The sequence below is a fragment of the Pelmatolapia mariae genome, linkage group LG20, assembly GCF_036321145.2.
Source record: "Pelmatolapia mariae isolate MD_Pm_ZW linkage group LG20, Pm_UMD_F_2, whole genome shotgun sequence".
In the NCBI taxonomy this organism is placed as follows: domain Eukaryota; kingdom Metazoa; phylum Chordata; class Actinopteri; order Cichliformes; family Cichlidae; genus Pelmatolapia; species Pelmatolapia mariae.
Window position 1 is genome coordinate 7,197,970 of NC_086244.1, and position 26,610 is coordinate 7,224,579.

The 26,610-nt window shown below is 40.0% G+C and overlaps 1 protein-coding gene and 1 long non-coding RNA gene across 2 annotated transcripts; both read left to right on the top strand.

The window, feature by feature from the left end:
• Window positions 1–118: 118 nt before the first annotated feature.
• LOC134619544 (uncharacterized) lies at window positions 119–2,002 on the top strand. The gene is made up of 3 exons (XR_010092007.1): window positions 119–224; window positions 1,550–1,754; window positions 1,839–2,002. It is a non-coding gene; the product is annotated as an uncharacterized LOC134619544 (long non-coding RNA).
• An 18,035-nt stretch (window positions 2,003–20,037) lies between these two features.
• On the top strand, window positions 20,038–25,509 carry ccn5 (cellular communication network factor 5). Its single transcript, XM_063464824.1, has 5 exons — window positions 20,038–20,100; window positions 20,966–21,182; window positions 21,608–21,856; window positions 24,142–24,383; window positions 25,156–25,509. Exons 1-5 carry the CDS (start codon window positions 20,038–20,040, stop codon window positions 25,441–25,443), a joined length of 1,059 nt encoding a protein of 352 aa, XP_063320894.1. The 3' UTR covers window positions 25,444–25,509.
• The last annotated feature ends 1,101 nt before the right edge of the window (window positions 25,510–26,610 follow it).

A 26,610-nucleotide genomic window follows, 5' to 3' on the forward strand; every position in this document is an offset into this window, starting at 1 on the left:
TTATGAAACAGCGAATTCATTTGCATTTATTCAAATCTCTGATCACTGAGACCCCAGAAAAGAACAATAATCACAAACAGAAATATTAATTTTGTTGTAATAAACTTCACTTTGACAATTTGGAGCTTTTAAAAGAATCCATTTACCTCAAGGGCCATTGGCCTACTTCAATGCTTCAAATAGCTGCCTGTGGAAAGTGCACAACCTCCTAATCCCAACAACAGGTTAGACTCTTTTTCTGTCAGCATTAAAAGTGTTGAACTCAGACCTAAATTAAGGGCTGAAACCGGTGTAGTTTATCTTTAGGTTTTAGTTGGGAAACAATAATAATGGCAGCATATGGCAGTGGGAATTTGAGGATTGTTTTGTATTTTCAGATGATATGTTAACCAGATTTCTTTATTCCTTATTGACAGCTTATTGTTAGTCGGAGCTTTAATAACGACCAGCTTCTTCAGTTGCACAAACTGTTCATAGGAAGGTAAACCAGTGCCACAGCTTTGTAGCTGAATCTCTACCCACAGAAGCCCCAGTGTGTTAGTCACAGGGCACTTAGATTGAGAGCACCTAAAAACACCTATGCATTATAGAGATTTCATTATATTGGAATGAATCAGACCTCTGTAGATGCTCAAATCAAGCTGTAAATCAAATAGATTTAGATTTTAGTTTGCCAATATAAACATATCATAATTTCTTTCTTTCATTCTTTTTGTATTTTCAGATTTCATATCACAAAGATAAAATGCTTACTCTCTTAACCAGCTGGTCCCAGTTTCTCATACCACTTACAGAAAATGTAAAAAGCACATTCACAGCTTTGGTTTCCATCGTCTGCAACTATAAAGACATCGTGTTTCTCTTTAAATGTTTATCACTAATCTGCATCTCTGAGGCTGTTGTTATCGCTTTTAAAAACAACTTCACATAGATGCAGAATTACTGCAATGTCATTTCTGTCTGCAGAAAGCAGGCAACTGGTTAACCGATGTATAAGTACAGAAAATTATGTGGTAGTCTCCATTAAAAAAAACAAAAAACAAAAAACCCAGATAGCAGTCTTTTAGTGGATTGTGATAAATTATGCAATGCAGTGACGCAAAGAAGCTGTTTGCCTAACTGTTTAACACATAACTGTAACTGATGCACTATTGAATAAAGTTAAATAAAATTTGAATAAAAGGTATATGAATAAAAAACCCTGGATCAGATCACAGTTCTAGTCCATTTTGATCAACATTTGACTGCATGGAAGCCCCCGGGTCAGTAACACTGCAGCATCAAGCCTCTCTTTAATCTGTTGTTGGATGTTACACACGCCATTGCAACTGCTTGATGCCTCTGCTGTATCATGTATCATATAATTTGCTTACTTTTGCATTTTTTTATATATAACTGAAAGAAATATATATTACTGCATGCTTATTCTACAATAAACATGTAATTGTCAGGGTCCTGGGTCTGAGCGACCCAGGATCCCTGAGCAGTTATGGACTCGTTATATTATATGTATTTTTGGTGTTGCTGCCCCTCTTCTCTATGCTTGTAGATATGAGTGTGTGTGTGTGTGTATGGGTGCAGGTGTGTCTGAACACTTGTTTACAGGCGCCTTCAGGCCTGGTGGGTGTGGCCCTGCTAGGTGACTGGCCACACCCGAAGCCACACACCTGCTGCTGATCAGGGCTCGTCGGGGGAGCTACTTAGGAGAGTCTTGGAGCTCCCACCGACGCGGGATCATTGAGTTAGACTCCCAAGTCAGTGTGTTAGTCCAGGAAGTACTGATCGTGTTTGCCCGCAAGGGTCAGTGTCTAACGGCTGCTTCCATTGTTTTCCCCCAGGAGGAGCGTGGAGAGGAAGGACAGCATGCACAGGGTGTGCAGAGTCACGACAGCGGGGAGCACGAACACGGACGCCACTGGAAGACACACACGGGAGTCTTGGGGAGCACGAGGATTAATTGTGCATCGATATTTACCACACTGTAAATAAACGCACTGCTTATACACAGAGCACCGCGCCTGGGTCCTCCTTCCCTACACCCCCACGGTTTGCCCTGCCAAACCGTGACAGTAATATTATTTACTAGGAAAGCATTTGGAAGGAAAACGTTAAAGCTTTATTAAACACATTGTTTTCCCCCAATTTTAATGTGATATAATAATTAGTTGAGTGAAATTTATAGAAGCCTGCCTAAAGGAAAAACATCTCTGTGTGTATGGCGGAGGTGTGACATGTGAGCATTATAACAGGATGCGATGGTGAAATCTAATGAAGAGGATCAACCTTATCATGTGAATTCAGTGAAGCAGAAAATGAATTGTTATGCATGAGTACAAAAACCTGTTTTAGGTGATGCTCAAATTTCAATAATATTTCTGCCTAATCAAAAATTTTGTTGTCTGCTTTGACAACACTTTTTAAAAACTGTATTTTCTTTTTTACACAAAGAACAGTTTGGTCCATGGGAATCTAAACAAAGTGAGTACATCCTCTTTTAACTTGACACTCCATTGGGTGAAATCAGAGTCCAAACAGCTGTGAGCAGAATGTCAAACTTGCGTGCTGTATTTTCAATCTGCTTTGGCAGCAGATTTTGCATTTTAACCAATGCTAGCCTCCACTGAAATCAGCCCAATCATCATCACCAGTCACATGTGACCACTCTCCACTTAGTTTCTACTTTCAATCCACAGAAGCCTTCTGTTTGCTGACAAAAAACACTAAAATGATTCATAATAATGACATTTCTGTATGAGCCCCTTGTTCTTTTTCTATTATAAATCATCAGCATTTTCGTTATGAGATAGTAATTTAGTTTTCTTTGCTGAGGTTTTGAATGTCCTGCTTCCAACTAAACGGGCCAGAAGAATTTTATTTGTGAGGCCTAAAGCTGGAAAATTAGATTTGAGCAGCTCCAGAGTCCTTCTTTGTCCAGATAATCTGTCTGTGTTGCTGTGAGCAGTTTTCTCAAGAACCTTTTTATCACTGAAAACCAGTGGTGGAGGAAGTGGCTATCCCCGTCCTTTATGTAAAAATACTAATGCAACAAGTACTCAAAGACATACACTAGCAATGTTCCTTCATTAAAAACAACTGTAGAATTATCCGAAATTGTACTTATTATTTTCATAAAAAAAAAGGTTATGCAGATATGTATTTAAGCAATACTGGAGTTACTTTGTTATATCCACCGGTGCTGAAGACACAGTTTCTGTTTAAAGCCTCTTCAAGACCGAGCGTACACAGAGGTTCCTCTCTTCACTTCCTAGCATCAACAAGTGGTTGTAACTCAGAGCAATCCTACAATTTTTCATCAACAAAGAATCCATTTTCAATTAAGAAAACATTCCAATGAGCCAGTGTGAAAAAATATCTGAGTGCCTCGCTTCACTCCTTTCCTCTTCCATAAATAAGTCTCCATTACATGCTTATTATCATGTAAACAGTGCAGCATTTAATAAAGATAAGGACGCTTGTGCAAGAACTGGACTGACTCTTGGTCAACACAAGTCTGACATTTTAACTGTTAACAGCTGTTAGCTCATCTGCCCCATTAATGTAGAGACAATGGCATCATGCTTTAAAAAAGCTGCACTACAGATGTGAACCTATAAATCTGATGTGTCTTTAACATCTAAGGCCTTACACATAAAGTTTTTTTTTAGCGAGGTTGATTAGATAATGCTTTGAAAAACGTTTTGTGGAGGCACAGGAGAAATGAGAGAAAAACATGCATGGTCGACAGTTCCCATTTCCTTTTTTATCTTGTTCATAAGAAACAGAGAAGTCTTTGTCTTAAAGAATAAACAAATATTCATATCGAAAGAAAGGGCCTACACATATCTTAAATATTTGCTTTTTGTTGCTCCTTGTAGGGTATCAAAAATGACAAGTTTGCTTTGATGTTTGACAAATACAGTAATGTTGGAAATGGTACATGTCATTTTAATCAATGAGATTCAGACATGCCGTTAAGCAGATGCTACAAACTACACAGATTTGATTTCATTCAGCCACAAAAGTTTTACTATAGTCCAAAAGTGATATTGGCCAGGACCTCACTCAAAGTTAGTTTGTGCAATCCAGGAAGGAGCTCTCTCCTTTCTTACTTTCTTTCCTTTTACAGCTTAGACAACCTTTTATTTATGGACAGCACCACGGACATGTTGTCAACAGGATACAGGTTTTCCCCCAAACTGTTCCCACAAAACGGTTGTCATAAATATCACTTTATGACTTTGCTTTAATCTTGCAATACTTCACATATTCTCTGAATGACATGATAATTACTAACAGATGTGCTTGTGGCTTGCTGTTTCTAGTCATTTTAGAGAACATTTATTTGCTTCTTTAGTTCAGTACAAACTGTTTCTGTTTAAATTGATTTTTTTTAAGTCTGGTGGTTAAATCTTATCCAGTGTTTAGAACAGAAAATGGAAGAGAAACTGACAAATCAGCAGTGAACATTCACAGCTAGGCGTCACTTGGAAACACCTGCTTGGCCTTCAGAGTTGTCACAAGTAACAAGAAAATAAAGACAGGATTTATACACTCATTAGTGCACTGCCAAAATCATTGTGACTGGACATGATGGCAAAGTCTGTGCAGCAGAGGCTGGACAGGTGTTATAGCTGCTAATAGAAAGCCCAGCAAATTTCCAGCAGGTGGCAGTGAAACATAACCTAAAATGTCTACTCAAACCAAAGGTAGATTTACTTTCTACCATGTGGTGTTATATGCTTTTGTATATACTGGACATAAACTATGCAAACTACTTGGTAAATTTTCAAAAGGTCTTGTTCAGTTGTGGAGTTTTAGTCCTGCCATCAGGAAGGTGCTGCTTCTCATTTTGGTGATCTTGGGTTTTCAAAACTACACCAGGCTGTTCAACCCGAACAAAGCAGCACCAACAGCCCTATGTGAGGGAGAAGGAGGGTGGGTGTTGTCTTTGGCACACTTTTGATTTGCTGTTTGGGTTTCTCCTCCTACAAATATTCTCACATTCACAAATCTCACATGTTGTTATGCAAAGGAAAGCTGCAAACATGACCACATTCCTCAATGTGACAGGACATATTGATGAAAACGTAAATTTACATAGCTAATTTCATCTCCATGTCTTATGTTGCAGATGTTCAAAAGTATCACAGAAAATACAACCCTGATTGCAAAAAAATTGGAATAGTGCGTAAATAAAAAAAGAGTTTGATGACTTGCAAAGATCATAAACCCATATTTTATTTACAATAAAGCGAAACAAAATGTTAAATGTTTACACTGAAATAATGAGAAAAAATTTTAAAGAAGGAAACAAAGTCTTTTTAAGTTTGATGTCGGCAACACGACAGGCCCATGTTTACCACTGTGCAGCATTCTCTTTTATTTTAACAAAAGTCTGTAAATGTCTGGGAACTGAGGAGACCAACTGCTGGATTTTGGGAGAGGAATGTTGTTGTTTGATAGAGATGTCTAGCTGCTTTTCTTTGCATTTTTCATTTCGTGATTTGCCAAAAGTTTTAAGATAAGATAACCTTTATTAGTCCCATGCGTGGGAAATTTGTTTTCAGTTGTTGAAAGGTCAACGTTATCACTTGGATTCTTCTACTGCAAAGCCATGCAGTTGTATTGAATGCATTACACAAGACATGCCTGAAAAAATGTGAGCATATGTTGCTCACACCCAAAAAGAAAAATTATTTTAAATTTCAGATAACGCGACCACAAAAGTTGTCACATTCACACATGGCTTCTTCTTTTCATGATAGAGCTTTGACCTGCATTTTTGGATGGCACTGTGAACTTTGTTCATAGACACTGATGTCTGGAAGTGTCCCTGATGCCATGCAGAGATTTCCATGACAGAATCGTGTCTGTTTTTAATGCAGTGCAACTGGAGGATCCACTCATCGTGGGCATGTGATACAGATTTTTGACCTTTTCCCTTGCAAACACAGATTTCACCAGAAATCTATATTGTGGATATTATGTACTGTAGATTATTTGATATTTAAAGTCTGCTGTTCAAAACCCCACAAGACTGGCCGCTTTGATTGAAAATGTGGGAAAAGCGCTCATACTGAACGTATTATGGGAAAGATCTTGGGGGAGCTTACAGCTCTTAAACGGGAGATAAACCTGGAGACCAGTGATGGATGCTAGAACAACTGTAAAATTGATGCAGTGTGTTCTCTCTAAAACAACATATCCATCATCTTTCATTCGGCTACCCCCCACCCCGACTGCGCCAGCTGGATGCGCTTGAAGGTTGACGCCAACGAGTACAACAGCAATTCTTCCAAGAGATATGATAACGAGAACAAACCGTCTCTCTCGCCCGATCCCTCAAGGCCACCTGCGTAGGCTGCGGACTGTTGATCTTCGCCTAATGGGTGAAAGAACACTTTCTCAGGCTGAACACAGGACACACATGCTGACACGCACGCACACATGTGCACTGATACTGACACGCCACACCATCACCATGATGTGATGACGTTTGTGCTTTTTATGTGCTGGAGTTTTTTGTATTCTCCTCATGCTGACTCAGTATGAGTATCAGGGATCAGTATGAGCAGAAATTCTTTTTTTCTCCTGGTCTGACCTTTTGTTTTACAAATTTCGGTGTTTTTCCTTGCTACCTAGCCTGACCTGTCTCCCCAATGTGATGTTTTGTATTGTATGTACGGTTGGCAAGGTCTGTCATCTCAGTGTGGGCAACTGCAACTGACAAATAAAGGCTCTCTCTCTCTCTCTCTTTGCAAGTTTACATTTAGGAACATTATTCTGAAACAATTTGCATCTTCAGATCGTAGATGCATGAACCTCTGCCTATTGTTACGTCTGAGAACCTCAGCCTCTCTAAGATGCTCTTTTTATACCCAGTAATGGTTCAGTAAAGGACTAGATGTTACAATCCAGGACAATGCATTGCTTTTAATGGAGAAATTCTTGAGGGATGGCTGTTATGAGGAAAGCAGACCAGAGTACCAGCAGCACACATCATTGTGTGCCTCAACTTTCGTTCTTTTACCCAAGCTAGCCTGCCATTTTCCCTGGTTAGGTTTAGGGATTAGATATCTGATCTAAATTGTTAAAATTTGGGACACATCGTCAGTAGTGGACCTTGGATTCATCGGGTGTCTCGGCCATTGTCACTAGATACCCTCATCCAAGGAGGCCCTGCCAGGGCTGATCAGGCCCCGGAGTGTGTCAATGATTTATGTTAAAATTGTTTTTCTTCTTCTTTCTCCTGTTTAATTTTCTACAGTTTATTCTATCTATTCACTGCAACTGAGAAATACTTACCTCTTTAGCATTTATGGAGTCTCATTTCTTCAAAGGGACAGAAAAGGTGACAGAGAGGAGTAAGACAAGTAAGATAAGATAAGATAGGAGCGAGCAGAGAGGAGAGCCGGAAGGGGGCGCCCAATCTGGTTTCCGACACCTCCCCGCCGGATAGGGCTGTACGCTCTACCTCCCCACTGCCTCCCAGAAAAGGGAAGCAGAGTGAGGGGAGAAGAGCAGAACATTTTTCATTCTTCTTTTTAGTTTTACTACCATGAGGCTAACTGCACAGTCCCCAGGAGGCCCTGAGAGACAGCTGTAGCAGTCAACCAGCAAAACTTCTAATGTTAATGACTTGTTGTCAGTTAACCAAATTAGTTGCAAAGTTTTGCTCCAGCAGATTCTTTGCAGCAGCCCTTATATTTCTAGCCTTTTTTTTTGCCCCATCCCAGCTTTTTGAGACACGATGCTGCCATCCAATTCAAAATAAGCTGTTTTTAATACGATGTCACAGTTTAAGCACTTCATATGTTTTCTATGTTCCATTGTAAAAAACATATGGGTTTATCAGATTTGTAAATCATTGCCTTCTGTTTTCCCAGGAATGGATGTTCCAAAGAAACTCTTTCCTGGGAAAGCAGACCAAGTAATTCTAAAAACTGCAAAAAAACAACAACAACAACAAAAAAAACCCAAACCAAACAAACAAAACAAAATAGGACCTACAGAGTCAAGTTCATGACAGTGAAACTACAAAAAGACAGAACGAGTATGACTTGTTTTGGAAGCATCACTGTTTAATGGGCACCTTAGTATCATAGCAGAGACTTCATCTTGTCCTTACCATTGGGTGAGATGGGCAGACTTGTGGCTTTAGTCACTTCTGGCCATGCCTCAGCTCTGCCTGTGGAAAAGGGAAATACCAGAACCCTGAAACTGAAATCTGTAAATTGAACTTAGATCTATAAATTGAACCATGTATTTAATTCAGTTAAGCTAACTTAACAAAAGTTGTCCCAATGTGATTTTTTTATTGTAAGATAAAGACTATTCAACCTTAAGAAAGAACCTCACTGATAAGACAGTGAGCTAACATTTGTTAAATGTACGAAGGAAAAGCTCAGTGGTCCGATTATTTTTCTGCCATTAAGCAAAGATGTTACATTGTCACTAGTTGGTGTTTTTGCAAATGACCAAATTATAACAAAATGCAGAGCTGGCATTACATAACGTTTTTCTTAAGAAGAGACTTTGGGCTGAACCAGGCTCAGGGAGGGGCAGCCATCTGCAGTGCAGGGAGAGGGGAAAGTGCAGAGAGAAAAGATAAGTACAGAGAAACCACAAACAACACATAGACCAAAGCCAGTATAGTGACTAGACAAATGTGAATGACTTGATCCAAACAGAGGAATGACTCGGGTCATCAGCTTTATCAGAAAAAAAAGTTTTACGCTTGAGCTTCAAAGTAGAAACAATTTAACGCTGATGAGTTTGTGTTTTTGTGCATTTATCTCTGCATGTCAGGATATGAGAAAGCTGATTTTTATCAGAGTCAAAAGATAAAGGGCAAACTGCATTTTATACTCACTCTGGCCACTAGAGGTCTCTCTCGCCTTTTAGTGGTTCAAGAGCATCTGCGATAGTTAGAACGCTTCACAATAGGCACAAAAAAGAAGAAAGAAATCATCTTATTTTATAACGTATATTAAAGAAATGAAAGCTGTTTTTGGATGGAATTTTTATAATAATTTTCAGGGTCCAATTTTCAGGTGTATTTTCTGGAAATAACTGACAGAAACTTTGATTACTCCTTTGACCGCTAGTGCGGAATAAACTAAGTGCAGGTAAGATATAATGATATAATAAGATATTACTTATAACAAACAGAGAAGTGAAAAAAGTATTCCAAAGAACTGTCAACACTTTAAATCATTCAAAACCAGTCTTTCAGGTTTAGAAGCCAGATTATGCTGCATTGCCCTCTCTGTAAATCAAAATATTTTTTTAATTGCATTGTGATAAGGAACTGTGACACCGGCTTCTGAACTACCACAATGAAAACAGCTCAGTCTGAGTACTCCCACGCACCGAGACAGGTGCCTGCGTGCCATCAGTGAAAGATCTAACTGCCGATGCAGATCTAGAGAAGACTAGACTGTTTATCTTACAACTGAAGTCTAACTGGAAAGTAAATTAAACATTTCATTGGAAATGTGTCCTTAACTCCTGCTAAATGTTCATCCAACTGTTCCTCAGTACTGTTTGCTTTAATTATCATTATATTGCGTAACATGAGATAAGTCCACAGCTCTAAATTATGCTTTAGATACATACATACAATCTTTCTGTGTTTTAAACTTCTGCAGCTGCAGCAGATTGTATCTTTCCTCTAACTGAAGTTAGCAACAATTTCAACTAAAAATACAGCCTCTGAGTGCCATGCTAGGATGTGGTTGCCTTCATGAATTGAGACCTTGTTCCGTATTTATTTGTTCTGATTTATTTTTAGTAAATGAAACTAGAAATGGATATGCTGTTGGTTTAGGTGAGTAAACAAATGCAGCAGAATATTTTTATTCCATGTTGCTACAATCAGCTCTCCAAAAACACCCTTCTGAACCCAGGGTCAGATGAAAAAAGTAAGCAGACACGAGGATGATGAGATAGCAGTATATGTAAGTAATTTTGGTGGAAAAGAGGGAAAATCTAACACCTAAAAATAGGACATAAGGAAGCAAGACTAAGTTTACAGCCATCCTAGCAACTCTGTGGGGCTTTGAGTTAAATCTGTACATCAGCAATAGAGTGCTAGTGTACTGATGCTGGGTAGGCATGTACCTAGTTGCTAGTTTATGTGGTAATTGAATTGGTCATTTAATTCATAGCCACTGCTATAAATCCTGCCTTACTGAAACTAACCCAGCCACAGAGGGGCCACAAGCCAGTGTACTCCTACTGTCATTCCCAAGAACATATGGAGGTATGTGTCATAAAGGGCATCTAGCATAAAATCTTTGCTAAATCAAACATGCAAACATCAAATATTTGATTTCAACAATGAAATGGTGCGTGGCCATCAGGGTTTTACTGTTGGCTTAAGACTAAGAAATATGAGAGGCGGAAGGCATGTTAGAGACATCAAGAGATAAAGAAAAGCAAGCATCTGCATACACACACACACACACACACACACACACACACACACACACACACACACACATATATATATATATATATATATGTATATATACATATATATATATATATATATATATATATATATATATATATATATATATATATATATATATATATATATATATATATATAAATAAAAACACCCATCTCGTCCCTGCGGGCGATTTTATCCTAACCCTCTACCAGAGGCCTGGGAGCTTGAGGGTCCTGCGCAGTATCTTAGCTGTTCCCAGGACTGCGCTCTTCTGGACAGAGATCTCCGATGTTGTTCCCGGGATCTGCTGGAGCCACTCGCCTAGCTTGGGAGTCACCGCACCTAGTGCTCCGATTACCACGGGGACCACCGTTACCTTCACCCTCCACATCCTCTCGAGCTCTTCTCTGAGCCCTTGGTATTTCTCCAGCTTCTCGTGTTCCTTCTTCCTGATATTGCTGTCATTCGGAACCGCTACATCGATCACTACGGCCGTCTTCTTCTGTTTGTCTACCACCACTATGTCCGGTTGGTTAGCCACCACCATTTTGTCCGTCTGTATCTGGAAGTCCCACAGGATCTTAGCTCGGTCATTCTCTATCACCCTTGGGGGCATCTCCCATTTTGACCTCGGGACTTCCAGGTTATACTCGGCACAGATGTTCCTGTACACTATGCCGGCCACTTGGTTATGGCGTTCCATGTATGCCTTGCCTGCTAGCATCTTGCACCCTGCTGTTATGTGCTGGATTGTCTCTGGGGCATCTTTACACAGCCTGCACCTGGGGTCTTGCCTGGTGTGATAGACCCCAGCCTCTATGGATCTTGTACTCAGAGCTTGTTCTTGTGCTGCCATGATTAGTGCCTCTGTGCTGTCTTTCAGTCCAGCTTTGTCCAGCCACTGGTAGGATTTCTGGATATCAGCCACCTCCTCTATCTGCCGGTGGTACATACCGTGCAGGGGCCTGTCCTTCCATGATGGTTCCTCGCCTTCCTCCTCTTTCTTGGGTTTCTGCTGCCTGAGGTATTCACTGAGCACGCTGTCAGTTGGGGCCATCTTCGTGATGTATTCGTGGATGTTTCTTGTCTCATCCTGGACTGTGGTGCTGACACTTACCAGTCCCCGGCCCCCTTCCTTCCGCTTAGCGTACAGCCTCAGGGTGCTGGACTTGGGGTGAAACCCTCCATGCATGGTCAGGAGCTTTCTTGTCTTTATGTCAGTGGCTTCTATCTCCTCCTTTGGCCCGCCTATTACCCCAGCAGGGTACCTGATCACGGGCAGGGCGTAGGTGTTGATGGCCCGGATCTTGTTCTTACCGTTCAGCTGACTCCTCAGGACTTGCCTGACCCTCTGCAGGTACTTGGTGGTTGCAGCTTTCCTAGTGGCCTCTTCATGGTTCCCATTCGCCTGCGGGATCCCCAGGTACTTGTAACTGTCCTCTATGTCTGCAATGTTGCCTTCTGGTAGTTCAATCCCTTCAGTTCTGACTACCTTCCCTCTCTTTGTTACCATCCGACTACACTTCTCCAGTCCGAATGACATTCCAATGTCATTGCTGTATAGCCTGGTAGTGTGTATCAGTGAATCGATGTCTCGTTCACTCTTGGCATACAGCTTGATGTCATCCGTGTACAGGAGGTGGCTGACAACCGCTCCGTTTCGTAGTCGGTATCCGTAGCCAGTCTTGTTAATGATCTCACTGAGGGGGTTCAGGCCTATGCAGAACAGCAGTGGGGACAGAGCATCTCCTTGGTAGATCCCGCACTTGATGGTGACTTGTGCTATGGGCTTGGAGTTGGCCTCTAGTGTTGTACGCCACATCCCCATTGAGTTCCTGATGAAGGCTCTTAGGGTCCTGTTGATCTTGTACAATTCTAGGCATTCCAGTATCCAGCTGTGGGGCACTGAGTCATAGGCCTTCTTGTAATCAATCCATTCTGTGCACAGGTTGGTCAGTCTGGTCTTGCAGTCTCGGCTGACTGTTCTGTCTACCAGTAGCTGGTGTTTTGCGCCTCTGGTATTCTTGCCAATCCCTTTCTGTGCCCCGCTCATGTATTGTACCCTGTGCCTGTTCATCTTAGCCGATATGATGCCTGACAGGAGCTTCCATGTAGTACTGAGGCAGGTTATTGGTCGGTAGTTGGATGGGACCGGTCCCTTCTTGGGGTCCTTGAGGATCAGGACCGTCCGACCTTCGGTTAGCCATTCCGGGTGTCTCTCGTTAACTAGCAGCTGGTTCATTTGTGCTGCCAGACGCTTGTGGAGTGCAGTCAGCTTCTTCAGCCAGTAGGCATGAACCATGTCGGGCCCTGGTGCTGTCCAACTCTTCATACTGGAGACCCTTTCTTGGATGTCTGCCACTGTGATGGTTACTGGACCCTGTTCAGGGAGGTCGCTATGGTCTGCCCTCAGATCCACTAGCCACTGAGCATTGCCGTTATGGGTTGCGTCCTTCTCCCATATGCTCTTCCGGTATTGCTCCGTCTCCAGCCTTGGTGGTGCTGTTCTCTTATTGTTCCCTTGCCACTGAGAGTACACCTTTGCTGGTTCTGTGGAGAACAGCTGGTTTATTCTCCTGCCTTCTATCTCTCTGGTGTACCTTCTCAAGCGGCTGGCCAAGGCTGTGAGTCTTTGCTTGGCAGTTTCCAAGGCCTCAGGTATGGACAGCTTGCTGTATTTCTTATGCACCTTCTTTGTCGCGCCTTTCTGCAACTCCGTTAGTTGGCTAACCTCCCTTTGTGCTACTTTGATCTTGCCCTCTAGCCTCCTTCTCCATGGGGGGTACTGCCCCTTGTGGCTGTTCAACTTATAGCCAAGCATCTCACTGATCACTGCTGCTGTATTGTAGATCAGCTTGTTAGTGTCGGTAATCGTGGTTGTAGGTATCATCCGTAGTGCTGCATTAACATCATCTAGCATATATATATATATATATATACATATACATATATATATATATGTGGATAGAACTTGAGTAGGGGTAATCTTGAAAGAAGAGCAAGTGAACAGTGTGAACAGTGTTGTGGATGAAAAGTCAAACAGGATGAGGAGATTTTGAAGCTGGGGTGACGTTGAATATCTGCCAAAAAGCACATTAACTGGACATGTGTTGAGGTGCTGAGGAGGTGGTGAGTAGGTATGATTTTAAGAAAAGAAATGTGGATGGGCAGAGAGAAGTAGATTTTGCAGATAGGATGAAATTGGCTGTGGTGACGAGTTCATGAAGAGTGAGGAACATAAGGTGACGTATAAGAGTGAAGGAATGTACACAAAGGTGGATTATATTCTATATGAGAGGTGCAATATGAAAGAGGCAGAAGATTGCAAGGTGGTGTCAGGGGAAGATAAATGTTTATGCTAGGAAACTAACAGTTAGGCGGGCACAAGTTCTTACGTTTTTAGAAGTTCTTTGGCAGCACTAATCACAGAGTACAGAGCTGTGGTTGATGGGAAGCTGGTGGGTCATCTTGAAAGGAATATGAAAGAAGGTACAAATAATTTTAGGGAACCCAAGCATTAGTTTTTGACATCACTTGAATCTCTCTAACTGATCAAGGCGTGTGTCTGTGTCCACCTGTTCTTTGCTTTTCTCAATTTATTTGACAGACTTCAACCCTTACATGTATAGAGTTTCTCCCATGCTTTCTCTGCCTAGTTTCATACTTTTATTCTTATGGGTTGCTTGCTCAACCAGGTGAGCTGTAAGTGCATACTGGTTGTTTAATTTAAGGTCAGTCTTATGGTCTTATTACAGAAAAATTCCTGAAAAATGTACCTGGCAAATGTTTGGATATATGAGTAAAACTGCTTGGGTGAATTCAATAAAATCTTGAACATGTGCAGAAACGTAACAGAAATCCATCCAATAGTAGCAATATTTCCCTAAGGAAAAAATGGTGGTCTGGCCACCATTTTTTCCACAGTAGGGATAGCCCTGAGTCTACATGTGATTCCTGCCATTATATTACTTAACATAGAGCATTATAATTTCACGAGGAACTGACACATGGAGCTGTGCAGAGCTGTGATTTGTCATTGCACAGACAGTTGTTTCCACCTCTACCCACGCAGTGAAGCAGTCATGATGAGTGGGTGTGGATGTGTGTCTAGACGAGCTGTGTTTTTCTTTTTCCGCTGTGGACACGGCAGTGACCTCGGCCCCGTGTACGTCAGGAAGTGACCTTAGGACCTGACGATGTCCTTATCGCCTGCTACGAGCGTTCCTGTGGCAACTCTGTTCGACTTTCACACATTGTGCTGGAATGCCTGGAATTCAGGTATAATTTTAAGCAAAACCAGCAGCATGAGAAATTCATGTTGGAAGAGTACTGACTATAAGTGTGCGTCTGTGTCCTACGGTGCCTCCTGACATCTGGACTAAATTTATCATATTATCATGTTAAATCATACATCAAAATTCTTTCTCACTGGTATGGTTTTCATTTTGTGGTTTTCAGTTCTGTCTTAGGACATTTTTAGATACTGGTGTGTGGAACTTTGGTAATTACTCTATTTAGTGTCTGGCTAAGTGTCTTGGCAGAATTAAATCATGTCTCAGTTGTTTATTTTGGATAGATGTAGACCTCTTTATTCAATCTAAGTTGTACATTACATCATGTAATAGCTTTGCACTGCACCTGTGGCACTTCCTCTGCAGAAGGTATTTCAGAGGAAACACATGGACTTGAGGGGTGAGAGCACTTTTATTGCGCTTCACTTCAATAAATGTTTGGGAACATTTTTCATCTGCTTAAATGTTCACCCCTTCATCTTGTCTGTTTCCTTCCTATTGAAAATTTTAGGAAAATATTTTTTAAGCTGCGCTTTTTGGCTGCTTCTGAGATTCACACCAGTTAGGCTGTCGTGGCTGGTGGGAACAACTTATGTGGTCTGGAAGTACAACTAGGAAAGAAATCAGGACTGTGTATTTCATTCATCCATAGTTTATGTGATAGAAAGAGAGCACACACATCTTGGGTGTCAAGAAAGGTAATAGCCACCTAAAAAACTATTAACGAACCATACACCAGAAAAAAAAGGCATTTGCTGAAATAAACCACCATCTTCTGATCAAACATATTAGAAAGATGTTTTTGACAACTGTATTTTTCATGAGCTCCTGCTCTACATCCTTGAGTTTTCATTCAGTAAATTAAAAATGTGTTCAGAAGTTTTTCAGCTTCACTGAAAGACGGTGTTATTGACAATCTGAGGGGAGGTGCACCAGAGCCGAAGGAATCAGACATAAAAGAAAAGGCAGTTTGAGGTTTTATTTTGTTTTGGATGGAGGACTGCTCAGTCTGTGACCTCTGCAGGGTGTGGTGGCGATCCTGGAATAATGACTCAGTATAGCTTAGTAAAGTCAACCATGACTAGACAGCAAGTCGGATGTTTTTGCTATTTGTGGAAGTTCCAGCACTCAAGGCTGATTTGCCCACCTTGTTGAAAGAGTACCTGCAGATCTGGCAGAGCCAAACCTGCCAGTGCAAACTTTCAGTGACTCTAAGAGCCAAAACCTTAGACACCAATTGAAGTGCTCTGCATTTCACTGAATACGTGTCAAATGTTGTTCTGGGAGAAGATTTTAGTATTATTCAGGGCTTTTACAGCACAAACCATGTTTATTCTGAGACACTTAAATCAGTCAGAGGCAGCTAGTTGGCACCACCCAAACCCACAAACTGGCAGAGCTAAATATTGTCTCGGTCAACTGTTGATGGTACAAAAACTTATTTTTGGAAGAAGAACAAATTCAGTGGGCAGTTTATTTACATACACATTTATTCATTTTAAAACATGATATTAACATATACATATGTTATTATAGTTCCTGATGCTGAATGCTTTGTTTTAAAGTTGTTCATTTTAATAAATAAGAAACAAACCAAAGTGTACATTTGTTCAGAGAGCAAATAAACCGTTTCCACCACACGTTTTCTGAACTGTTAATTTAGTTATTTAATAGAAATAAACACGTGTAACAGGTTCTATGATGTGTCGTCTACATGGAAAAACAATATTCAGCTGCCAATCAGATATTTAAATTGATTAATTTTCAAGTAAGAATAAAAAAAGAATAATGTGGAAGCACTTTTTTAACCTTAATGAGTGCAGGATACTGTCTGATTTCAGACAAATCATGCCCATTTGATTATCACATGTGTACATATGATTAAAGAACTTTACAATGTTAGAGTATCAGCACAGAGTATCTGCACCACAGACTGAACCTGCCTTGTATTTTGTATTACTTGCACGCTGAGGAATTTTGGGGTTGTTGGACCACTCTCCCTGAACATGTGTTAGACATTTCTGGTTCACAGTGACAGATTTGGTAGAGTGACCGGGCTTTCTTTCAGCACACAGATCAATGAATTCTTTAGTAACATTTATAGGACAAATAATATTTTCATTACTTTGCCCTGTAGGTTTTGCATTCATAAATCAACAAGGAATCCAAAAGACTTTCCTGCATACCGTCACATACCAAAACAATATTCACCCAAACTGAATGGAGGTTATTGTGCAGGATTTGGATTTGGGGGTTTCTTCAAAGGAGTTCATTGCGAGTGACAGTGATACTTCACTGTCTGGGACATTTCCAACATCTGTAGGCTTTGGAAAAATGTGTTGAGCCTTTTTTGCTAGTCTCAGTTTAAATTGGCAGATATGATTTCACTGTGTCTGATACTGGCTGACTACATCCCTTTCATACATGTTTGATCAAAGAACAAGAATAATGAAGCTTGACCGACAGTCTGTGAACTTGCTGCCCATATTCAGCTTAAACCTCATATTTTTCCTCTACTTTTTATACATATGTTTATGGCTTTAATATCCACTCTTTTAAAAAAATCTCCACTCGCCACAATAACTTATTATACTGTCTCAGTATGTGGGATTCACTGAAGAAAACCTCTACTTTTATCTGAGATCTTTGGAGTAGTTGCTTAAACTTGCTGCATGTTACAGTGGTGCTAGCAGCTATTACAATGCAATCCTTCCAGGTTCGGTCATTTTTGGAGGGCATGGAAAACACATGGTAGCAGCCAGGAAAGCATAGTTTCAGAGAAAGCTCAGTTTGAGCCCCAGCAGTATGTCCATACTGGCAGGCCACCTGGAGTCCACCTGTAAGCTACACACATTCTTTCCTCTTCTCTATCTTTCTGTCTGTCTCCTTTTATTTAGAAGTCATGACTGGATGTCTTTCTTGCCCACCCATATAATGTGAGAAAAAGTTGATGTTGAAACTTAGGAATCCATTCCTAGTGTTCCTCTGACTGAATTGTTTTCTAATGAAAGGCTTGCTTTCTATTTAAGTCAGTGGCTTGAGTATTTTTGTTTAGGTCAAGGGACGCTGTGGCTTTGACTGTATCATTGTTATATTTTGTGTTACAGTGCTATAAAAGCAAATTATATTTATTTCTAGAATGAAAACAAAACTTCTTGATTCAGACTTAACATTTCAACATCCTAATGAAATGTGACACACATAGCGATTTCTTCCTGATGAATTACTGATTTTCATCTAGCATAACCGTCCAGGCATGTGAGAAATGGGTACTGTTGAATCTTAGTCATCTGTTCCTAGTTTACCTTAGACTGAATTCTTTTATAATGATGAATTACTTTCTATTGATGACTGTCTGCAATCTTTTTGCTATAATTTTACAAATGTGGCCACAACATGAATGATTGTTATAATTTGTGTATATAATAGTGGTAAAAAATGTTTTTTTTATTTAATGTCACTTTTGTAAGATATGTTCTTAACGTTGCTGTAGAAACAGGTCAAAGCCTCTGCTTATCCAGGGAAATATCACCACATCGGCATGAAGGAGCGGAGAAAAAAAACAAACTGAAACCAACTTGGTTACTAAACAGTTTTTTAATTGCTTTGGTAATCTGCTGATTTTACTTTTGCTGCCATCATGATGTAAGGATTGTGGTTATGAATCATGTCTAACCAGTAACTTGGTGGTTTTGCTTGCTCATGTCCTCTCAGAGTGAATTGTAACACAAGTTATAGTCCTAATTAATGGGGAAGTGTCTTAAAACTGGATTCTTTCTAATGGTTGACAGGGGCAAAACTTCCAGTTTCAAAATAAAATCTTGTTGTACAGATATCTGGAAGGTTTCTAATGAGTTCATGGTCTAAGTCTTATCAGAAATGTTGATGTTTATTTTGTGAATGATAGTACCATTTAGAGTTAGCAAGGGTGATAAAGGGCTTACCCTGTGATACAGCTTCACTTTAGAGGTCACCATGATGCTCAAGTCTTACAGGTGAATCTGACCAAATGGTTGTTGTGATGTCACAGCTTTGTAAATGAGGAAAAATACTTCATCTAAAACTAGTCTTAAATATTTTTGAAACTGTGTTGGGTGTGAGTGTGTGTGAAGTTGACTTTCCAACACATTTGTGATTTATTAAAATGTTTATTTTAGTTCAAACCTCTGTGTTTTGTTTGCTTGAACATAACAAAACTGCAACTGAAAATGAAAATAATATTGAAAAAGAGGTAGTCAACAAAAATCACCGCTGACCTTTTGGTTTGACACAAAGTCCAGTTTCCCAAATGAAATGGAATTGTTTATCCACCACATTCTGACTCTTACACTAACTTTGTTGCTCTTTATATCGCCTCACTAGACATCAGAAAGGTTTTTGGATTTAAAATGTTTCTGCCAAAAGGTTTTCCAGCTGCTGTGTTTTTCCACAGGTCACAAAGGTATTACATCACATCAACATGATTGCAATGATGGTCCAGTCCTGACTTTAATTATGATGTTTAAGAACAACACCAACATAGTGATTTCAAATAAGCCTCACGTTTCAAGTTCCTGGTTAGTACTTCATGTACTTCGTATTCAACCTAAACTGAATTTGTCTCATCTGCCTCACTTTTCTTTCTGCTTTTTGCCTTCAGGTTCCCATTCATTTTCTCTCACAAGAGATCACAATGATTCAAATTCATGCAAACCTCTGACATGCCACCTTTACACCATGGAAACCACAGCTAAGAGAAGGATTAAGTCTCTTTTGAGTCTGACCCCTCAACATATTTGGGTTTCACAAGCATTTGAGGGATCTGGGAATGAAAAACCGTGAAAATATCTGCTCTATATTCATTCTGTGAAAAGATGAACTATATCTGACTGACCAGCAGATTATGTAAACATAAGCTACATAAATTCTTCTCCACTTAAATCAGAATTGTTACCACAAAAGCCCTGAAAGTTGTTTGACTTGTTGACAACCTTGCTAATGTATTTTTCCCTCCTTAGCTTATGTGAAGCTGTGCAAACTTAGAACCCCGCAAGACTGGAAAGAGAGGGAGGAGAGGAAAAAGAGTGTGTGTATGGAAGTGGAAATGGGCAGCAGGGAGGAGGAATGTAAAACATTTGATACTAGTCCAGTGGCTGTTTACACAGTAGTCAGCCCGTGACATCAGAGTCCAGACTTTATAAATGTCAGGAGGCGCAAGAAGGAGCAGTTAGCAAACAGCTGCACTGGTCACACCACACCGTCACACAGTTCAGTGAGACAGACCGAGCTCCATCAGCAACACAAGCCCCCATGGACCGACAACTGTGTGACTGTGTGATTGCTTTGGCTGTACTGCTGTGTGTGGCTACACAGGTGAGGCCTCCTCCAGCTTATTTACAGTAATCGATTCTGAATGAGACTTTTATCAGAGAGTATTGTAGGTATGTAATGCTGAATTGTTTGTTTTCGTCCTTCATTGATCAATACATTTCCTTTTTAGAGTATTTGTTAATGTTTTCTGAAACAAAGACGGCATTTGCCTTGATTTTATTACAATGATTTGAAATAAAGATGAGATGATTAAAGTCATCCATCAAGAAAAGGTGATTTATTAGACAAGCAAGACTGTTGTTAATATTTTTATTTTTACCTAATTGTTAATGTCCTTTTTGGTTGATCAAATGCCAGAAATTGAAGTGAAATCACAGTTTACTTGTCATCAACTTTTTGTCTAGCCGACTGTTAGAAACCAGCAGACATTCAGTGTTATGGTAACATCACAAATACAGACAGAAAACTCTTACAACATAAAAGGCGGGACTACATTTTTTTCCTTGAATATGATGTAAAATATTAATAAGAAGTCCCACCTGTGTTTTTTTGCAGTTGTGTATTAGAAAAGTTGTTGACTGCATTTCTTTACAGTAACTTTGTTGTAAAACCTTGAAGGCTTCTCTTGTAAAGTGAAAGTGGACTTGGCCAGACCTCGCCTGTGTTTTGGCTCCTTCAGACACATGTAATTGGAAGCAGTGGTTTGGCTTTAGTGCGTTGGATACCGATTCAGCTTCTGAGAATGCTTATAATATTTTCTTTGCTTCTTTTCATAAGGAATGAGAGTAATAATTTTGGTACTGAAATGATCTCAGCATCAGAAGACTGATTTATGATGATTTTCTCTCATCTTTTCAGGTTTTGTCGTATTGTCATACCTTCTAACTTATTTTTCTTGCTCCTCCAGGTGCTGTGCCAGTTGTGTGACAGGCCATGCCTTTGCCCCAGTCCTGTCCCTCAGTGCCCCACAGGAGTACCCCTGGTGCTGGATGGCTGCCGGTGTTGCCAGGTGTGTGCCCGGCAACTAGGCGAGTCCTGTACTGAGATGTTTCCCTGTGACAACCTGCGAGGGCTTCAGTGCGACTACAGCGCCAGCTTCCCTGGGTTACCTGGGGAGTGTGTCAGTGAGTGTCACTTCTAACAAGCAAACAACCAGGCCCATGTCTGTGTGGGTAGGTTATTAGGGTGGAGGACACATAGGGAGGGAGTAGATAGAGCCTCAGCCAGTTTGCATGACTGGGACACACAGACTGACACTTAATGTTAGTCTGCTTAGCTGAGTGGATTCAGGACCGCTGTTGACACATTTCCTGTAATGATTACCCATGAGCATGATAAATTGCAGAGACAACACTCCAAATGAAAAACAACTTCACAGTGTCTCACTGAAGAGACTTGCTTTTCCATAAAGTGATGCAACCACTTGAAGGGACAGCAGCTCCTGTGTCCTCACCTCTCTCTTGTTTTCTTCTGCTTCTTCCACCTAACTTAATCTGTCCATTTCCTGATTAAGTTGGGTAAGCAAAGATGGCTTCTGTGTTTCTAACAGGTCAGAAGGATCTGGGCTGTGAGGTCAATGGGATCTTTTACCAGGAGGGGCAGTCGTTCCAGCCCTCCTGTGACACTTACTGCCGCTGCAGGGGGGGCGGGGTGACCTGCGTGCCAGCTTGTCCGCTGAATGCTCGTCTTCCCACTCCAGACTGTCCCAACCCACAACACATCCGAGTACCTGGGAAATGCTGCAAGGAATGGGTGTGTGAAAACCTTGAAAACACAGTCATTCAGGATGCAATTACAGGTAATGGCTGCATGACTCTCTGATACAGATGTATTTTGATGTTTTACAGGTGGGGAAAAGAGCTAGCCTGACATGTTTAATGATTCCTTTAAATTTTCCTGACATCAGAGCTGGATGTCTGCAACATATTTTCCAGTGTCTGGATTCTAGTGCCAAACGTATGTTCATGTAGTGTATGAGTCTTAGTTGCTCCTCACTGATGATCAATCCATATGTAATATAATCCTTCATTCCTTTTTATGAGCTCTGTTACTGGCGGTCATGTCTGGAAGTTTTTACTGGAGCATTTGTGCATTAAACGGGGTGTGTCAAGCAAAAGGAAAACTCCCAAAATCCAAATATAAACCACATTTTTCTTGGTGAAAACATCCTTTTTTTTCCCTCAGTCACCATGCTTCCCAGTTTCATAACAACAACCAAAGCTGTGTGACAATTAAATATATGAAGCCATGTCAAGACCTCATTACTTCATTAAAGGGTGTGTGAGCACATGACATGGGTGTTAGGGAAATGAAGCCAGTCTGAAAACATCTGGAATTCCAAACACTGTCTGACTCAAACTAAGTTATGAGAACGGCAAAGGAACATTTTGTTCTTCAATACAAAACCTACTGTGTCATCGTTGAAAATTAGCCGGTTATTATGACTTCTACATGTTAGTTTTGCGGGCTTTATTTGCACAAAAATGCACTAAATGTAGCTTTAAAATTTGATGTGAGCAAAAAAAGAACCAGAGAGGTGAAAAAGTCCAAACAGGATCTATTTTACTTTACTTTAAAATAAAGGTTTTCAAACTCTGTTGGGAAGCTATATAAGCAGGCTATTCACCATAAATATGTAAGTACTGAGGTAATGAGAGGAGTCAGCTGCTCAGATTGTGAACAGTTCTGCACTGGTAGTTGTTTGTTTGGTAGCGTGATTATTCAGAAGTTATGAAAAGATCTCCATGAACGTTTTGGCAAACGTGGGGATTTGCCCAACTTAAAAGTAACTTTTAGAGTTGGAAGGATTATTGGTGTTGGTAAGATTTGACACAAATTTAAATAAAAACTTAGAGAGATGGTTTTCATTTTCTCTAAAATATGCCAAACTCATTCACATCTAGATATCCTGGTTTCAGGACTAAATTCCTGTATGGTAGGCAGGGAATCTTCAGCATTGATGAAATGATGCGGTCTCAGATCATTGTTGTTTTAGCTTCGGTGCATTTAGACTTTGATTGTTCTAAAGGTTTGATGCATTTCCAGTATTTGTGTAGCTCAGACTTAAGGTAGTTAGCAATGGGCCACCTCAACGCAGGATCCCACAGTGATTAATCACTTCAGCAAGAGCAGGGATATTCAATTGAAATTTAAGGAAGTCCACTGAGAAAATTTCCTCAAACAAAGGTCCACAACATCATAAAGTCCCACACTCTAAGTAAATGCAATATATTTTGAAGTATGCTTACAGTTGTATCGATGCCAGTATATAGTCAGAAACTGTCAAACAAAAGAAAATACAATTCAACAGTATTTCAACAATCTTTACTATTATTTTATTCTAATAATAATATAATACTAAAAAGTTCTTTGCTAATTTCAAGCATAATAAGGTTTGCATTCAATAATGAAAAAGAACTTTTGATAAAGTTGTCTTCAAATAAACTGATTTAAAAATGATGAAAGGTGTAGTTTGAGTCCCCCCTTCTGTTTTTTCTTCTTAGCTACATTCTACATATAAATCATCTCTGCTTTACCCCTTCTACTCTCAGTTTCCTGTTCTGCATCACGTCTACTCAGGGAGCTGTGTTTTCCCCGTGCTAAATGATCTGATTGGCTGAGCAGTATCATGTGATAATTGACTACCGTAAAGGAAAAAGCTGCTCTTATAATACACTTACTATAAATGAAAAAAGTTGCCCAGAGTAAAATACAAACAGCCCATCAGGGCACATGGAGAACGGCATCTGTGTCCGTGGTCTACCCACTGTTAAGACCCTAGGCTCTAGGTGTAATTGTGCAGACTAAACAAGTTGTAGCTCTAAGTGTAACACACTATGCATAGATAATTGCAATACTTCATATAGTTTATATGCTAAGAAAACAGGTAACAAGCTTTATTAAAGTAAATGAATAAATAAATACATTTATTGAGGTATTTAAACTTTCATTAAGAAATTTAATAAGTGCTAAATTTTCACAAAGACTAGAATCACATTTGTCTACTTAATGCAACATGAACTTTGGACATGAATTTTTCTATTATTGTACTCATTAGTTTGTGTGGTTTCCCTCCCCACCCAGCAATGAAACTGGATCAGTTATGGCCATCTTTGCAGAGGCATCGCCTTCAAAACAACAAGTCTTCACCTGCCTCCTCTTGTGTAGAGCAGAGCACCCAGTGGAGTGCCTGTTCCCAGATCTGTGGGGCGGGGGTCTCCACACGGGTTTCTAACCAGAATCCTGCATGCAAACTGCAAATAGAAACTCGCCTGTGTAAGGTGCGACCTTGCCACACTTTCCAGCTGGCACCAAGGAAGCCCATGGTGAGCGCTAACAAAACCCACATCCTGTAAATGTGTACATTTACACGTACTGTCAGGTTTTACCTTTGATTGCAGTTTCACATGTTGCTTCTTTCAAAACTGTAACGAGAAAGTTCACCGGGTCACACAAAGTATGTTAAGTTTTCAGAGATATGTCATCATTTTTAACACAATATCACAAAAGGTAAAAAGATATTTTAAGGCAACTATGAAAACAGTGATAAGAATCTGTCTAGTTAGACACCACAATGAAGCAGTGACAGAACAATTCCACTTTTTGTTTCGTTTCTCTGGTCTGCCTTTTGACACAGAACGATACTGAAACAGATTTCATCAATCAGATGGGGGAGGGGTTCCTCTAAACCCAGACTACATTAAAAAAAATTAAACATTTCAGTGTTAAAAGTACTAAAAGTGACTTTATAAAGTAGTTCCCACTAGTCACTGAAAACTGTGGGTCCCACTTTCATGCAGCAGAGTGGAGTCGGCCTTCCTGTAAATCTGCAGTCAATGTTTATACTTGTTAACTAAGAGAACTACAACCTTTCACTGACCTTTTTTTTAACCACTGTTTTTACCATCGATTATTTTTAGAGGCTTTGAGGCTCTAGAGATTTTTTAGAGGCTTTGTAGGCCTATGTCACTGATGTGCAGATAAAATATATTAAAAAATTCATATTGTCATGAAGGCTACCTAAACATCTTGAATCTTTAGCCTTACTGAATCATTACACTGATTACCTGCTTTTTCTTCTTTTCACTGTTGTTTCAGTGGGGACAGAAAGGAAAGTGCAAGGCCAGCTACATGTCACCAGGACCCATTCGGCTAGTTCACCAGGGCTGCTACAGCACTCATGCCTACCGAGTCCGTTACTGTGGTCAGTGCACTGACTCGCGATGCTGCACACCTTACCAAACCAGCACTGCTGATGTGACCTTCCGATGTCCCACTGGCAGACTGCTGCAACGAGCTGTAATGATGATCCAGTCATGCGCCTGTCATAATAACTGCCCCTATGCACCTTTTACAAATCCTGCTCTGTGGGGATACAGACCCTGATCAGTGTGTAAGAGCACGGACTCACTAAAAATATAGACTTCAGTGAATGTTTCAATGGCTGCACAATAAAAGTACCCCAGGTGGATTGACGTAAACAACGAATGGACACTGAAAGAGAATAGTATCATTTTAGAAACTGTGACTGATTTTGGATGAATATGTCTGCACTTATTTACAGCTCACAACTTCTGGAAAGCATCATTCTGCCAGTTTGTGACTTCATCTGAGAGTCAATAGAAAACAAGTAGACGTGTTTTACAAGAAAGGGAGAAAAGAAACATAAATGCAGGAGAGCTAGGGACTGTAATATACATGTATATCTCACAAAGTAAGTTCTAGAAATACTTTTACAAATAACTTTCCGATGTGCACTGATTTGATTTCTTTTTTCCTCCCAGAATTGTTCAGTACAGTGATTCCCAATAATGTTTCGCCTTGGATATCAAAAGTAATATTTTAAAATCACTGAAAACATCTAGACTTTTCCCAAATCTTTAGGCTAAAGTTAAACACTATGTAGATATACTATTATTCAGTTTTGGGCAAATGGATCAGCTTAAACTCATCCAATATTGTTGAAATCTGGCCTGTAAAAAGAGAAGCATGTCACCTAAAATCTATATTGTAAGTTGAAGACAGTTGACCATGATGTCAACCGGTCATAAAGATACTTTTAAAGACTGATTTTTTTATTTCTAACTTGTAACTTATGTCTATAAATTCAACTTTCAGTGATGTAGAAATATGTATTTGTTAAAGACATAACCCACAGAACGATTACAACTTTTGTAATGACAATTTCTAGATATTCTCTGACGTGAGCAATGCAGCTTTTAACTTTTGAACTTTTTGTATGTGTGTGTGTGTGTGTGTATGTGTGTGTGTGTGTGTGTGTGTGTGTGTGTGACATAATGGGATGACATTGCACTTTCATGTATTATTCTGATGTAAATAACTGTAAAGAGGTGTCTCATGTACAGTGATTTTTTTTTAAAGTGTGCCCTGTATTTTTACTCCTACTGGACTTTGTGCTTTTTTGGTTATTATTTTTATATAAATAGTTACATTGTTCAAACTGTAGCTTTTAATTCTGTCACTTCATCTGTCATGACTTTCTGCTGCTGATGAGCTGTTAAAACTTGCTTGTAGCACAGCAAAATACACACT